The sequence below is a fragment of the Pygocentrus nattereri genome, chromosome 10, assembly GCF_015220715.1.
Source record: "Pygocentrus nattereri isolate fPygNat1 chromosome 10, fPygNat1.pri, whole genome shotgun sequence".
Taxonomy (NCBI): Eukaryota; Metazoa; Chordata; class Actinopteri; order Characiformes; family Serrasalmidae; genus Pygocentrus; species Pygocentrus nattereri.
This window is the reverse complement of record NC_051220.1, coordinates 18,391,571-18,407,718: the sequence shown is the minus strand read 5'-3', so window position 1 is coordinate 18,407,718 and position 16,148 is coordinate 18,391,571. Positions and strand designations below refer to the sequence as shown.

The 16,148-nt window shown below is 38.3% G+C and overlaps 1 protein-coding gene across 1 annotated transcript in view; it reads left to right on the top strand.

Moving 5' to 3' along the window:
• The window catches only part of zfyve19 (zinc finger, FYVE domain containing 19), a 14,173-nt gene extending 2,118 nt beyond the window's left edge, over positions 1 to 12,055 (top strand). Inside the window, exons 6-11 of the mRNA XM_017703243.2 lie at positions 2,933 to 3,035; positions 3,409 to 3,642; positions 4,850 to 4,926; positions 7,056 to 7,163; positions 9,792 to 9,964; positions 11,634 to 12,055. Of these exons, the coding sequence (XP_017558732.1) occupies positions 2,933 to 3,035; positions 3,409 to 3,642; positions 4,850 to 4,926; positions 7,056 to 7,163; positions 9,792 to 9,964; positions 11,634 to 11,715 (777 nt within the window). The 3' untranslated portion in view covers positions 11,716 to 12,055. The remainder of the gene's footprint in view (positions 1 to 2,932; positions 3,036 to 3,408; positions 3,643 to 4,849; positions 4,927 to 7,055; positions 7,164 to 9,791; positions 9,965 to 11,633) is intronic.
• The last annotated feature ends 4,093 nt before the right edge of the window (positions 12,056 to 16,148 follow it).

The following is a 16,148-nucleotide window of genomic DNA, read 5'->3' as shown; positions in this document are numbered from 1 at the left end:
TTATCAATAATAGCCATGAAATCAAACAGTAGAATTTATTATTTTTATGCATGAGTGTGCTTCATGATTTACTGTCTGAACCTCCGGTTCTGGTTTTACTCTTTTTGCACACTGCACCACAGTGTGAGTGAATGCTACACAAGGAAAATGCATAAATAGCAGTTTTTCATAGTTAAGTATAATTTAATGTTTAGTCATGAAATCTTTTCACACAGAGTACAGATTTAACATATTTAAAGCTTCACATCAAGTCAGATGCATTTTAAAAATGTATTTTACACTGAAAATGCAAAACTACAAAATACTCTTGATTTAACATAATGAACAAATCTGTATTGATTATTTTGTCTCAGTTTTTAAATTTGCATATTTGTTTATTGTCCCAGCCATACTACTATTTTGCTGGAACAGTGTTCAAATTTATGATATCATTGATATATTATATAAATGATATATTATATAAATAAAAAGCAAATATAATTAAAGCTAAATATAATGATGAGTATATGGAGCATTCTGGTGAATTAGTTTAAACTGCCAACCCACATAAAAAGCAAATAAGTATTCAAAAGCAAATAAGTATTTAATGTCACAGTCACCATGTTAGTCCATAGACAGGGCTTATTTTATCCCCACTCCTGCATTTTAGAGCAGACTGAGACTGAATCCCTGTCCCTCATGGTTGTCCCAATGATTGACTTTGCCTTTAGTCAAAATTTGTGCTGGATTTCACGCCTTTGGTTGTGTAAGTTTGGTTGTTGGTTACACTTTTTGGTGATCTTTTTGTATATTTGCAGCTTTCTGGCACAGGATTAAATGCAGTGTCTTGTTCACACTATCAGTTGGGGTTGCTTGATGTGTCAGGTGGAGATTCACAAACATTCTGACAATCGTGCTCTCAAAGTAGCTAAAAAGTAGCACACTACTTTTTAAAAAGTAGCTAAAAAGTAGCCACTACTCTTTCTTGAAAAGTAGCAATATTGTAGCTAGCTATACATTTTGGGAAGTACCTACAAAGTAGCTAACTACAAATTTTTCAGTACCTATCCCAACCCTATGCTAAGGTTAGGGGTAGGGTTAGGGTTAGGGCAAGTCCAAGCAAAGTCCAAAGCAAAGTCCAAGTCAGTCAGAGTGATCATATAAATATTACAATATTAGGTTTTTGCAATATCACCAGGCCCTATATTGGAGTAAGTACACCCCCTATTCCAATGAAGTTGGGACGTTGTGTAAAACATAAATAAAAACAGAATACGATGATTTGCAAATCCTTTTCAACCTATATTCAGTTGAATACACAACAAAGACAAGATATTTAATGTTCAAGCGTATAAACTTTATTGTTTTTTGCAAATATTCACTCATTTTCTCATTTTGAATTTGATGCCTGCAACACGTTCCAAAGAAATTGGGACAGGGGCATGTTTACCACTGTGTTACATCACCTTTCCTTTTAACAACACTCAGTAAGCGTTTGGGAACTGAGGACACTAATTGTTGAAGCTTTGTAGGTGGAATTCTTTCCCATTCTTGCTTGATGTACAACTTCAGTTACTCAACAGTCCGAGGTCTCCGTTGTCGTATTTTGCGCTTCATAATGTGCCACACATTTTCAATGGGAGACAGGTCTGGACTGCAGGCAGGCCAGTCTAGTACTCGCACTCTTTTACTATGAAGCCACGCTGTTGTAACACGTGCAGAATGTGGTTTGGCATTGTCTTGCTGAAATAAGCAGGACATCCCTGAGAAAGACGTTGCTTGTATGGCAGCATATGTTGCTCCAAAACCTGTATGTACTTTTCAGCATTAATGGTGCCTTCACAGATGTGCAAGTTACCCATGCCATGGGCACTAACACACCCCCACACCATCAGAGATGCTGGTTTTTGAACTTTGCGCTGATAACAATCCAGACAGTCCTTTTCCTCTTTGGCCCGGAGGACACGACGTCCATGATTTCCAAAAACAATCTGAAACGTGGACTCGTCAGAGCGCAGGACACTTTTCCACTCTGCGTCAGTCCATCCCAGATGAGCTCGGGCCCAGAGAAGCCGGCGGTGTTTCTGGGTGTTGTTGATATGTGGCTTTCGCTTTGCATGGCAGAGTTTTAACTTGTACTTGTAGATGGAGCGACGAACTGTGTTCACTGACAGTGGTTTTCTGAAGTGTTCCTGAGCCCATGTGGTAATATCCGTTACAGAATGATGTCAGTTTTTAATGCAGTGCCGCCTGAGGGGTCGAAGGTCATTGACATTCAATGATGGTTTTCTGCCTTTCTGCTTACTTGCAGAGATTTCTCCAGATTCTGTGAATCTTTTGATGATATTATGGACTGTAGATGATGAAATCCCTAAATTCCTTGCAATTGCACATTCAGAAACGTTCTTAAACTGTTGGACTATTTGCTCACACAGTTGTTCACAAAGTGGTGAACCTCGCCCATCCTTGCTTGTGAACGACTGAGCCTTTCAGGGATGCTCCCTTTATACCCAATCATGACACTCACCTGTTTCCAATGAACCTGTTCACCTGTGGAATGTTCCAAACAGGTGTTTTTTGAGCATTCCTCAACTTTCCCAGTCTTTTGTTGCCCCTGTCCCAACTTCTTTGAAACGTGTTGCAGGCATCAAATTGAAAATGAGTGAATATTTGCAAAAAACAATAAAGTTTATCTGTTTGAACATTAAATATCTTGTCTTTGTAGTGTATTCAATTGAATATAGGTTGAAAAGGATTTTCAAATCATCATATTCTGTTTTTATTTATGTTTTACACAACGTCCCAACTTCATTGGAAGTGGGGTTGTATGTTCTGATCACAAATCTGTTGAGAAATTACTAAATGACTTCATTCAAAGGGGCAGCCTTAATATTTATTGATGGTTTTCATTTAATCTGGGCCATGTATTCACTGAGAATGGTACTTTGTGCAGGTTCACCAGCCACCTGATACCAGGACTCAGACTGAACAGGCCAATGACTTACTCACACAGATGACAGAGGAAGTTGCCATTGACAACCAACCATCTCCAGAGGGTATTTATTACACTGCCTTATTTAAAGCAAGGGTGTCAAACTCCAGTCTTGCTTTTACACACCCCACTGATTTCATAAGCTAACTGTGAAGCTCTTTGTGAGTTGAACTGGGTGTGTTTAGGCAAGCAAACTCTTTGTGAACTGAACCATGGCCTTTCATGTCTTACCTGAAAAGATTAAGCAAGAAGACCTACAAATTGTTATTTGCAAAGTCATAAATCTTTTGTTTGTTTAAGTCATTAGTAGAATGACTGTGATATAAGGTAGAGTGAACATTCTGAGTGCAAACTCTGCACTGTAGATGTCATTTACTCATTGCTCAGGTGTTTTTCTTTTTTAACTTTTTTGTCTCCTTTTCACTCAATCCCTTCAGCTAATAATTCAGAGGGTCCAGTCAATTCTCTAAATGATCTCAACAAGTACGAGACCGGGACAGTGGATGAGAATCTGGACGATGAGCAGCTGTCACTCAAGCGGATGGAGGAGGAGAAGAGTCGTCTGCTGGCTGAGGCCATGGAGGAGCTGAAGCATGAGGACCACAGCCAGGAGCAGCTTCTGCAGATGGCCAAGAGGCTGGCAATACTGCAGGGACGAGACCCAGACAAAGGTGAGCTGAAGCTCTTGAGGAGATAAAATGCTGTCCAAAAGTCTTTGGCCACCTGAGACATTTTTATTTAAAGCTGCACTATCTACCTCTCTGGTGAAAATGTGTAATTGCAAGTAATGTGCAGGAGAACATTTTGTAACATTGGTTGCCTTTTGGACCCTTTTCCTGTGTGGATGAATTTGATGATTGTGATCATGTTGAAGAAGTTATCAAAGAGAACTAGGTCAAAATATGAAGGACATGTCTTCTGAGGATTTAGCACTTACACAAAAAAATCTAAAACAGTGAAGCTTTAAAGCTATTTATCTATACACTGAGTGTTTATTTGCTCTGAAAAATACTAACAAATATGAATAAACAGTAATGCAGTAAATACAACTTTTAGCTTAACCACTTCCAGACCTCTATTTGAGGAAGCACAGTATTGAATTGAACCAAACTTGTGTTCCTCTTACCCTCCCACAAGATATCTACCTTTTTGAAAACAAGAAATTCTTATATTCTTTTACTGTATTCATTTTCACTTTCACATATTTTTTTATTCCAGTTTTTATATCATATTTTTTGTGAACAAAACACACTTACTCTTCAGATGAAAAAGAAACTGTTTTAAACAGTTCTTTTGGCTGCCCTAAAATTTTTGACATTTCTGTAGTTTTCTGGTTTTCTGGCCTGTCAATAGACATTCTGCCTAAGTGTTAGTCCAGGAAAATCTCAGTGAAAATTGCATTTCAATGAACACAAAGACTCTGGTCTCTGTTCAATACATACCTGTCAGCTTTATATTCTCACCTTCATTTAGAAGCAGCCATATAGAAGAAAAGGATGTTTAGTAATAGTGTATGTTAGGTTCAGAATCAGATTAATCATCTGACCACAGTTATTTGAGCTGAGCAAAAGCTTAAACTGTGACTGTCTCCCAGTTTGGCAATTTTAGGCTTGTACTTTAATACTTATAGGAAAGTAAATTATTAATCACATTTATTTATATGGCAATTAATTGTCAGTTAAAATGTAATACTTGTGACAAGTGTACTGTCAGTGTCAGGCTGATACACATTTTATATGCTCAGATTATTTGTATTCATGTCTGACTTAAGTGAATAATATTTAGGATCCTAGGAAAAGATCCAGTATCAGATTTTTAGTGGGTGAGTTTTTTCTGTAATTTTCCATGTGAGTGTATTGGTGTGTTTGTGTTTTTCAGTCACCATGACAGACTTCCAGCAACCTGACAGCGATGAAGAGACAGAGGAGGAAGCAATCAGCAGAGTTTTAAAAAGGGTCTGTTGACATACAGAACTTTTAGAGACCATTCTTCATTTATTTCATTGCCAGTCAAAATGGCCAAAGTTCAGATCTTTTTTAAGGAAAAAGCAAAAACATACATTTAAACAAACAGTTAATAGAACATTGCACAGAAACACCAGTAACTAAATATAATGTCAGTTTTTCAGTATTCAGACACACAGTATTAGTGTGTCTATTATTTACCTCTATTACAGCTTCCATTCTTTTCAGCATAGCTGCTTTCAATATTTCAAAAAAATTTCCACACATCCAAAATTCTGTCTTAGAAGTCGGTTGCATTTTCTGCTTCTCACAATCCAAGTCATTCCAATCAACATCCCTGAATGTGAGGTCTGGACTCTGGTGTGGTCAGTCCATTGTTCTGAAAACAAGAACAGCTTCTTTGTTTGATTTGCAAATGCTCTCCTTTTTTTTTCTTTGTCTTTTTCTCATTAGCAGCTTCTTGACAGCTACACATCCTTTCAGAGTCATAGTGCTGAGTCTACTCACAGTGGAAGGATGGACAGAAACATCAGTAATTTTGTCCAGATCTGAAGCAAAAGTGGAGCTTTATTTTCTCCTCTGAAAGATGAAAGCTTTAAGTACTGTTTATCCAACTGTGACAGTTTTTGTGGTCTATGAGATCTTGCACACTTGTGAGGATTTTAGTTTCTCTGTATCTTTTAATAATGTTTTAAACTCCAAGTTTGGAAACTCACTTATTTTCCTTTGACTTTCCCCATCCTGCAAGACTGTCTTATATCCAACATATTACTATATACTATTACATACTACTAAATGGCTTTTTTTCACTGGAAATTTAAATGAAGGTTGGTGTACAAGTTTTAATGTCTTTACAGTCAATTTCTACACTGGCACATTGTTATGAAGTATTTTCTTTGATGTCAAGTAGAGCTGGGCGATATGGCAAAAAATATATAGATAAACAAATTTCAAATCGTTCATATTTTTGCTCCTGGGTGATTAATTGCTGTTTTAAACTATCCTTTATGGTCAGAACATGACAAACACCAAGCAGTGGAACATTTCACAAATCTGTCATGGGACAGTGGAAGAAAGTGTCTGGTTGGCTGTTTTTATCAGCTGGAAAAGCATGACCACAGTTTTTTGTAATAGTTATAATTTAAGAAAGAAAACAGATTATTTTTTATTATTTTTAGCTGTCTGGTGACGAGTGCTCGGCTATCCCGTTACAAATGCTAAACAAGTGGCCAACAACAGTGCTAAACTGTTTATTTTCTCACCAACGTCAACTTTACGAACAGCAAACTTTAGCTGGCTCAGTATGTCAGTGATGTATCACACCATCTTAGTGCCATCAGTCTTGCCACAGCCATGTCAGAGCACATCACTGTATTCAAACACCAGCTAGCAGACGACTGGTTTCTCTATTCTATCGTAGTAGTTTGAGGGGTGAACCGCAATATATTATCACCAGACAAACAGAGTCCTGTTTTTAGGTACGTTTAAACTGAAAGCGGTGCTTTTGTGTCGTGCTTGATCTAAAGTATCATCAGTTTGCTGTGTTGTGCGAGTGACGGGGCACTGCTTCAAATTAGCCAGCTGCTAAAAACAGCTAGCATGGAAAGATAGCGCTCTCCCACTTTCCAACACCTCACAGCTTCCTCAGTTTACTGTCATTTAAATCATGGCTGTAACTAACATGATCCCACTTCTTTTTCACTTTCATTGCTTGGGAATGCACTAATACTTAAAAATGACTTTTGAGCGCTGTAACAGGGCTGCAGTTCTGAGAATTGTGATTTAACGCTGCTAAAGCTTGTTAGGATGTACAGAAAGAGGTTAAGTTCCCTGCCATCAAAGTAATACCACTGATCTCCTCATTCACACTTGCTCACAGAGAACAGATCATCGGTCGCTGCACTCAAACAGGGATAACGGGATAACTCCACGTTTTAGCCATTGCTAAAGACTCATTTGATCTGTCAAGCTTTTACAGTGTAGTGAAAAGTTAATAATAGTAATTTACAGCCTTCATGATTTTCGTTTTGAAATGTCTGTTAATAGAATGCATTTTGATTACATGCATTTTCACTTATTGTACATGCTATGGTTTTATTTTGATTTGGTTGATTTTACAGCTGTCAGAAGAGGCTGCTTTAGATGAGGCCAGTGGATATAACATCCCTCCAGAGCGTAGCGGCCCTGAAAATAAGGAACCATCTAAACCCAAGTCCAAGAAGAAGCAGGTAACACACATTCCATCTCACACACAACCTGTGCTTTCATTTGGTCCAGCACAGAGCCCACCGCTGCAGACAACAGTGTTGATTCAACACCATATATTCTCTGCAAATTAGGTCCCACTGGAGTAGCAAGTGATGACACACGCTTAGATAAGAGACCATATCAGCAGTGTTTCAAAGGAAAAACTATGACTAAAAGTACATTGTTAGTTGAGGCTATATGGTCTGCACTTGTTTAAAGGAGATTTTCATTGTCATGATGAACTGGAGAACTAGGAGTTACAATGTGCCAACCAAGAAGTGGAAGAATTCTTGTTATGTTCAGTTTGTTCTTGCTCACATAAAAGCAGCGAGATTTGCATGAGTGTTCTGAAACTACGGACACTTTCGGCTGCCCAAATTTTGAGGAAATTGGCATCAACAAACATTAATTTTAAATATTTGAGTCTGCAAGTAATAAATACCAACTTACATATAATTTTTAAAATACTAATCTGAATTTGAATACAATTTGAGTAGGCGACTTCCAATATATTTGAATTTAACTTGAATATGAAATTGGTTTAAAAGTCCAAGTCAGTACAGATTAGATATGAGCACTTGGTCAGTGATGCAGGTTGGAGACATATTTATAGCTAAACATAAAGATCAGCAACAGTGATATATTTAAATATATATTGATTTAGCAGTTTCAGTTGAAAATATGTGTAATTCATTTGTAATTCAGCTTCTATTTTTGCATTTAGAAACACAGGTGTGAAACATTAATACAACTATATTTTTATATTTTTACCTAAAATATAAATTAGTTCATTACATTTAACAGCGGTTTTATGTGTAAAATGTATTATACACTAATAAAATGCTTGATAACACTGCTACATAACATTTACATAACCATGTCATAAACATGCCATGGCTGATACTATATGCTGTTATGAGTGGTCATGATAGATGTAGTTCGGTACTATAACAGTGTTATGATGGCTAACTAGAGTCCACTTGGCAAAAATTAGCATGTAACATGACACTGTTATATTGCTCAGCAATATCTGTCATGGCAATATATGACAGCATGTTTATGATAAGTTATGTAGCAAAATTTAAATAAAGTGTTACCGAATATTCTCTGTGCGTCATGCCAAAAGTGTGAATATATATACTTGCACAAAATGTTTAAAAGCCATAAAAAAGCCACTGTATTTAGAAGCCACTTCTGTGGGTTGTCACTTATTTATCCCAAGTGAAAGTACTATCAGGTTGCTGCCTGGAACTTATCTATGATTCCATCTAACGATTTAACTGTATTTGCATCTTACTGTCATGGTTACTGGGCAGCAAGGTGGCGTGGTGGTTAGCGCTGTCGCCTCACAACAGGTAGAGCCTTAGATTCCCTGGCTGGGTGACCAGGGTCCTTTCTGTGTAGTTTTCCCTGCTCTTCCCATGTCCACGTGGGTTTTTTCCAGGTACTGCAGTTTCCCTCCACAGTCCAATGGCATGCAGTCAGGCCAACTGGACATGGTAAATTGCCCCTAGGTGTGAGTGAATGTGTCTGTCTGACTGTCTGCCCTGCGATGCACTGGTGACCTGTCCAGGGAGTATCCTGCCTTCCGCCAGATGACCGCTGGGATAGGCTTCAGCAACCCCCACGACCCCGAAGGATAAGCGGCTTAGACTGTGTGTGTTTGTGTCATCTTCCTTTGCCCCTGTGTCCCTTTCATGATTCTCTGTCACATCAACATGCTTTCTCAAAGCCTGTTTAGGACCTCTTTGTTTGTCTATAAGGGTGTCCTTTGTTTTTTCATCCCCATCTTTATTTGTATTTTTTGAGCATTTGTACTAGCATGAATGATTCAAACTTGACAATTAACAATTGGTATAACTGTGATTATTGCAGTGTTGCATTTATAACCAAGTGGGAACTTGAAGCTTCCCTCAAGTGTCAAGCTTTTTTCCAACTAGGAAAAGTCCACATGAACACAGCTCATAATTCATATTCAGACTAACATGGCAACACGCTTAGAGCAAGAAGTACAGCATGTTGTAAGCTTTTTAAGCAAAATTAAATGGAGTTCTCTTTTGCACACAACATGAATTTTAATATCACTAAATACAGAGGAATACTTAGAATTGCAAGTTTAAGTCATTCTGTAAAATTTAATTACCATAGCCTACATTCAGTTTTAAAATAAATGAAGCACCTAATCAAATAACTTTGTTCTGTAAGTTCCATGTAAAAGTTTAGACTTTAAGACATCAGAGTTCCTGACTGTCATGAAGATAACATGAAGTTGGCACAATTTATGTATTAAAAAGTAAGCAAGAGTTTCTGCCTGACATCTGAGCAGCGTGGAGGGGCCTGGATCAGTAATGCTTCAGTGTCAAATGATCCATTCAGTGATTCATGTTTGTGCCTTAGGGGGGCACTAACTTCAAATACAACACCTTTAACCTCCATAGAGGTGTATTTCCTGCCTTTTACTACAGAATATGTAAGGAGAAGGAACACAAGAATAGAGAAAACTGATGATCTGCTTTCATCCTTGTAAGCTGGAGCACAGGGAATGTCTCTGCATGTTGATGAATTAATCTCAGTTCAGACACAGAAGCACATTGTTGTTTTCGTTTCAGGGCCCAGCTCAGTCATCTAAATCCAAACCTCCGGCGACCGCCTCCGTGAGACAGGGCTCAGACAGTGAGGATGATGATGAGGAAGAGCTGCCATGGTGCTGCATCTGTAATCAGGATGCCACCATTCGATGCCACACATGTGACAGGGACCTGTACTGCAACCGCTGCTTTAGGTAAAGATCCTTGCTAATGCAGTCAGTAGTTGAAAATACTATGAAATGCATGAAAGTCTATGAACCATTGTGCATTATTTCTCATTTTACATTATAAATGAACTACTTGCACACAGTCACGTGATTTCACCACTATCATATTTGACCTCAGAGTGTGCATGGTAAAGGCAGCCTAACATAATGGAGAGGTTAAAGAGGAATTCCACAGTTTTTCAAAATTTCTACATATATTCTACAGTTGTTGAGATGTAAGCAAAGCCACAGTGGTTCACTGTGAAACTTTGCATTGGACATTAACTTACTGGATTTCTGTACAGTGGTGGTGATAGGAACCGGGGGTTGTGATGTCTACAATTCAAATGTAGCCATTTTATTTACTATTTAAAATCATTTATAACTTACATATGTCTTCTGCTTTTTTATATGTAATGTTGATAATGGTAAAATAGTGGTCAGTTCAAAGAATTAAAGTTTTCTTTTCTGGGTACTATTTTGCCATTAATGATTGAATTTTAAAGAGTCCACATTCTACATTTAGCTTGTATTTTTTCACTAAGGTCCAACGAATAACACTTTCAGTAATATATAATATGCGTATATTACCTTTGCTCTGCTTGGCTGCTCGGTATTGCCTCATTTAAAAAGTAGGCTGACACACTGCTTATTATTTCAATGTGAATGGGCGTAAAAGCAAGTTATATTCAGTTGATGGGGTGTAAGCTGAACTTCTTCTCTTGTTTCTCCAGATGTCTTCTGTTCTGTGCTTGTTTGTCTTACTTGTAAATGGGCTACAACATTCTCTGTGGAATCCAATATTAGTGGTGCATCCTGAAGCTTATCTAACATATTTAGTGACTATATTCTTTGAAGGATAGTGTCTATAGTGTTATGGTCCCACCACCCTAGCATGCATAAATTAAACCTGTTACTGCTTTTTTTCTGTAAAACTCTTTACAGAGCTGGAATTGGAGGCTACATGCAACAGTTTATCTTAAACTCTTCATCATGCTAATGTTTCTGTAGGTTTATTTTAAAGTGTGCGGGTTTGGAGACAATACATTATACAGGTACAACTAGACACAACATGTGAACTGGAAATTCTTATGAATTTGGACAGACATCTTCCTTCATGTATATATAAAAATTAATACAAACATACATAAACAAAAAAATAAGATATTCTATAGGCTGTCATCATCACTGCTGGTGCAGTTCATCATCACTGCTGGTGCAGATGCGGTTAATAGCATGATGGACATTTCACATCTAACTTTCTGTTGCCTACCCTTTTCAGTTCTTGTGAGAATTGTTAATTCAACACTGGGGGTTTTACTTTGTGTTTTTCTGAGTAATAACTAAACACATATTTACATGTTTTAATTACAGTGTCCTACTCAAAACCTTGGTAATGGCACTAATTCCTAACCACTGTCCTTACTCTTCTGTTGATTTCACAGATTCAAACATTTTTTCAGTATAACAATTTTTCAGTAGTGATTTGGTTAAATTATGGGTTTTGCTTAAGCTTCTTGATTCAAGCTTCCTCTGATTTCAATTTTTTCACATATTTTGGGTGTGATTTTAAACTCAGAAATGTTTTAACATTTAGAAATATTTTTAAACTGATAAACTTGTTGATTACAGCACATTTTTCTTTTTGTTTCCACAGGGAAGGCCATGACAAGTATGACAGAAAAGAGCACCATACATCCAGTTACACTGCACCCAAGAAAGCCAAGAAAAAGACATGACTGTAGTTACTGTGTTATTGTCTGTGCTCAACAGTGATACTGTTTCAGACAGTCAGCTTTGAATGCAGTTTCTCATTGAAAGACTAGCCAGTGAGGCTGTTAATTTACTTAAATATCTAAACATTGTTGCTAAAAGTGTCAAAAGTATTTCAGAATCATCTAGCAACTTTCAAAAGTACTGATATAATGATCCTTGGAGTAACATAGTCATCAGTAATGTTTAGTATGTAACAGTAGCTCAGCAACACTAAAGGGTTCATTGGTGATACCGCATCTGTGATGTTGGTCTGTGGGTTATAATGTGTCTCTATGATTAAAAAATAAAATGAATAAACCAAAATTGTTTAATACTACTTTTAGGAAATGAAATAGCAGCCAGTCAGGAACTCAACTTGTATCTACACTCACAGGAACTTCATAGGGTTTGCAGTGACTGATTGTAGCTCCTGGGCTGCTGCACAGTGTGTCAGATCCCATTTCCCCCATCCATCAATGGAAAGACACCACCATTAGACCACTGCTGACCAAATATTTCAGTGACACTGACACTGTGTTGTGTGGCGTTGACATGAATATCAGACACAGCAGTGTTGCTTTCAGAACACTGTGTACATTTACTATTTACTATCCCCTTTATTAGACACACCTACACTGTTAGTCCACCCTGTAGGTGTATAGTTACAACAGTAAAAGACGACTTGTCTTTTTTTCCATGTACTGTTTGTGTCAGTTGTCATTTAACCCCTTATCAGTGCTCAGCTTCTGATCTCATGAACACTGTTGGCTTGATTTTTGTGGCTTGCAGACTGTTCTCAACCCAGCAGTGACACTGAGGTGAAGGTCAAAGGAGAATTCCACCAATTTTTCACATTTTCTGGATAATTCAATAGTTAAGGTGTAAACAGTGTCCTGATATGAAATGGTTAATTGTAGAGGAGTTTTACTCTGATTTCTTTTGCAGTGGTGGTGAACCAGGGGTCATGTGTCTCCAACAAATATAGACATTTTATTTGACATCCAAAACAACTAGTGATCCTACATGTCTTCTTTTTTTTAAAGTTTTTTATTTAATGTTCTTCTTCTTTCGGCTGCTCCCTTTAGGGGTCGCCACAGCGGATCATCTGCCTCCATCTTGCCCTGTCCACTGCCTCCTCTACTTTCACACCAACCATCTCCATGTCCACCTTCACTACATCCATAAACCTTCTCTGAGGTCTACCTCTTCTCCTTCTGCAACATTCTTTGCCCAATATATCCACTATTCCTCCTCAACACGTCCAAACCATCTCAACCTGGCCTCTCTGGCTTTATCTCCAAACTGCTCCACCTTCACTGTCCCTCTGATCTGCTCATTTCTAATCTTGTCCATCCTTGTCACTCCCAACGAAAATCTCAGCATCTTCATCTCTGCCACCTCCAGCTCAGCCTCCTGTCTTTTAGACAGAGCCACAGTCTCCAAACCATACATCATAGCAGGACGCACTACTGTCTTGTAAACCTTCCCTTTCACTCTTGCTGCTATCCATCTGTCACACATCAGCCCTGACACCCGTCTCCACCCACCTCTACTCCTTGCATCTTCACCTTTCCACCTTTTATATGTAATGGTGATAATGGTAAAATAGTGTTAAATCTAAAAAATGCTACTCCCTGCATGTACCTCTCTGCCATGAATATATTTTTTTGTCAAAAACCTGCTTAAAACTATCATTAAACAATGTCTCAGTTGTCAGGCAGTGTATTCAGAACCGTTTATACAGCTTTCTGTGTGCTAGCTTTTAGAGGCATTAAAAGCTTCAGATATCCAGTTCCAATCATCAGTGAACTGTTCTGACGGTAAGTTTCTCTAGAATGTTTCACATCAAACCTCTCAGAATGAATTTGTTTACACTCTGGCTGTGTTAGTACTGTGTCTCAGGTAAAAGGTGCACTATATGGACAAAGGTATTGGGACGCCTGCACATTAAACCTATAGGAACTTTTATGACATCCTGTTCTAAATCCAGAAGTATTCATATAGAGTTGGTCTCCCCTTTGCAGCTGTAACACTTTCTACTCTTCTGGGAAGCTTTCTACAAAATTTTGGAGTGTGTCTGTGGTAATTTTTGCCCATTCATCCAGAAGAGCATTTGTGAGGTCAGATACTGATGTTGGATGAGAAGGCCTGGCTCACAATCTTCATTGTAGTTCATCCCAAAGGTGTTTGATGGTGTTGAGATCAGGTCTCTGTACAGGCTAGTCTGGTTCTTCCTCACCAAACTCACCCAACCATGTCTTTATGGACATTGCTTTGTGTTCTGGGGCTCAGTCATGCTGGAACAGAAAAGGGTCTTCCCTAAACTGTTTTCACAAAGTTGTCCAATTGTCCAAAATGTCATTGTATGCTGAAGCACTTTCAGGCCAATCCCTGAAAAAAAACCCTATAACATTATCCCTTCTCCACCAAACTTTACAACTGGTACAATGCAGTCAGGCAGGTAACATTATCCTGGCATTTGCCACACCCAGACTTGTCCATCAGACTGCTAGATTGAGAAGTGTGATCGGTCACTTCACAGAATGCGTTTCCACTGCTCCAGAGTCCAGTGGTGGTGTGCTTTGCACCACTCCATCCAACACTTGGCATTGTGCGTGGTGATGTAAGGTTTGCATACAGCTGCAAGGCCATGTTGCAATGGTGGCATCCTATTACAGAACCACACTCGAATTCATTGTGCTCTTTATAACAATCCATTCTTTCACAAATGTTTGTAAAGGCAGACTGCATGGCTAGGTGCTTGATTTATACATCTGTGGCAATGAGACTGAATGAAACACCTGAATTCAAAGATTAATAGGTGTGTCCCAATGCTTTTGTCCATATATTGTATGTGTACCTAATAAACTGAAAATATGCAATACTTGTGTATATATATATATATATATATATATATATATATATATATATATATATATCAGTAAGGGAAAAAATGTATATAGACACTTTTTGATATTTAAAACACAGTTGTGTGCAAAAGTTTGAGCACCCATGGTTGAATAACATGTTGACTTTTTTAAAATGAAAATAAGTTACCAAATCCTCTACACACTTCTGTACATTGTAATATACAATTACTGCATATTTGCTGTATTTAACATATTGCAAATGTTTTATTTTTGCAGTATGTTAAACTGAGTAAATGGTCAAAAATCAGCAAAACATAATATTACCTGGATTGTCCAATTTTTTTCATGCGACAGCATTTCCAGTATGTATATTCATGTACATATGTCATATGTATATATTTTTTAAAACATTTCCCTCACTGTATGTACCTTTCTGTTCCCACTGAATCATCCAGAATGTCTTTCTAATGTATTGAAGCCATGTGTATCACCACACATGGCTGCTGGTGTCCTGTGTAGGTCATATAAAGGGATAATTGAGTTTCAGTTGGTCTGTGTCTTCAGATGACTCACTTCCACTCACAGTGAGACACTCACCTGATCTAAGGGCAACCGCAGACTCTCTCTGTACTTCTCTCTCATTTATCTGATCCAGGCTCGTTTTACCTCTATGAGCTTCCCCCAGTAAATCCTGTCATTCCTCTTGACAAGGCTACATACTGTACCTGCTGGATTTTGGATGTTTAATTACATTGTAGCATGACTGCATTGGCACATCAACATAAATGGAAGACAAATGATTTGAAAGAGAGCTGCGGCAAGATGACCATCACAAAGAGGGTGAGAGAAACGGAGGGAGAGAGAGAGATGAGTGGAGAGGAAGTGCTTCAGCCTTAGCAGGGCATTACTGACCGACTCTTGGGACGTATAGATTGAGGTTAGCTACAGTGAGTGATCCATTAAGATGCTATTCCTCCACTGCAAGTGTTTTTTTTTCTACTAGAATTTACATTATAGCCATAAATGGAACATGGTTAATGTATGGATGCATTTATGATGGACCGCATATCTTTTCCGGGATCACAGAGGAGCACTTTTAGAGACCTTGATAGGGAGGGGGTAATTCTATAGTGGTCAACAGAGGCTTTTTGGTTGGCCGTTTTGCTCAAAAATTCACTGGTATTCAGTAACCCTGGCCATCAGTTCCACTAAAACAGGAACTGAAACTGTCTGGTTTACCCGTCTGATTAGAACAACGAGCACATGCACGCAAGGAACAACCACACACTGACCTCTGTCTTGAAAACTGTGACAATGCTGTCAGTCTGTGACATGCTCAACACAGTTACCCATTTATGGAGTTACAGTCGTGTGATTGTGCTCTTCTAACTTCATTCACGCTGTGATGATTGACGTGACTCTGTGGTGTTAGATAACAGGAGGAGACGGAGAGCCTCTCACATGTTCGCAAGAAACAGGACACCAAGGTGCCCTCAAGAAGCAATATTACAAACGTTTAGGTCGACGTGAAATGGGAATCATAACTT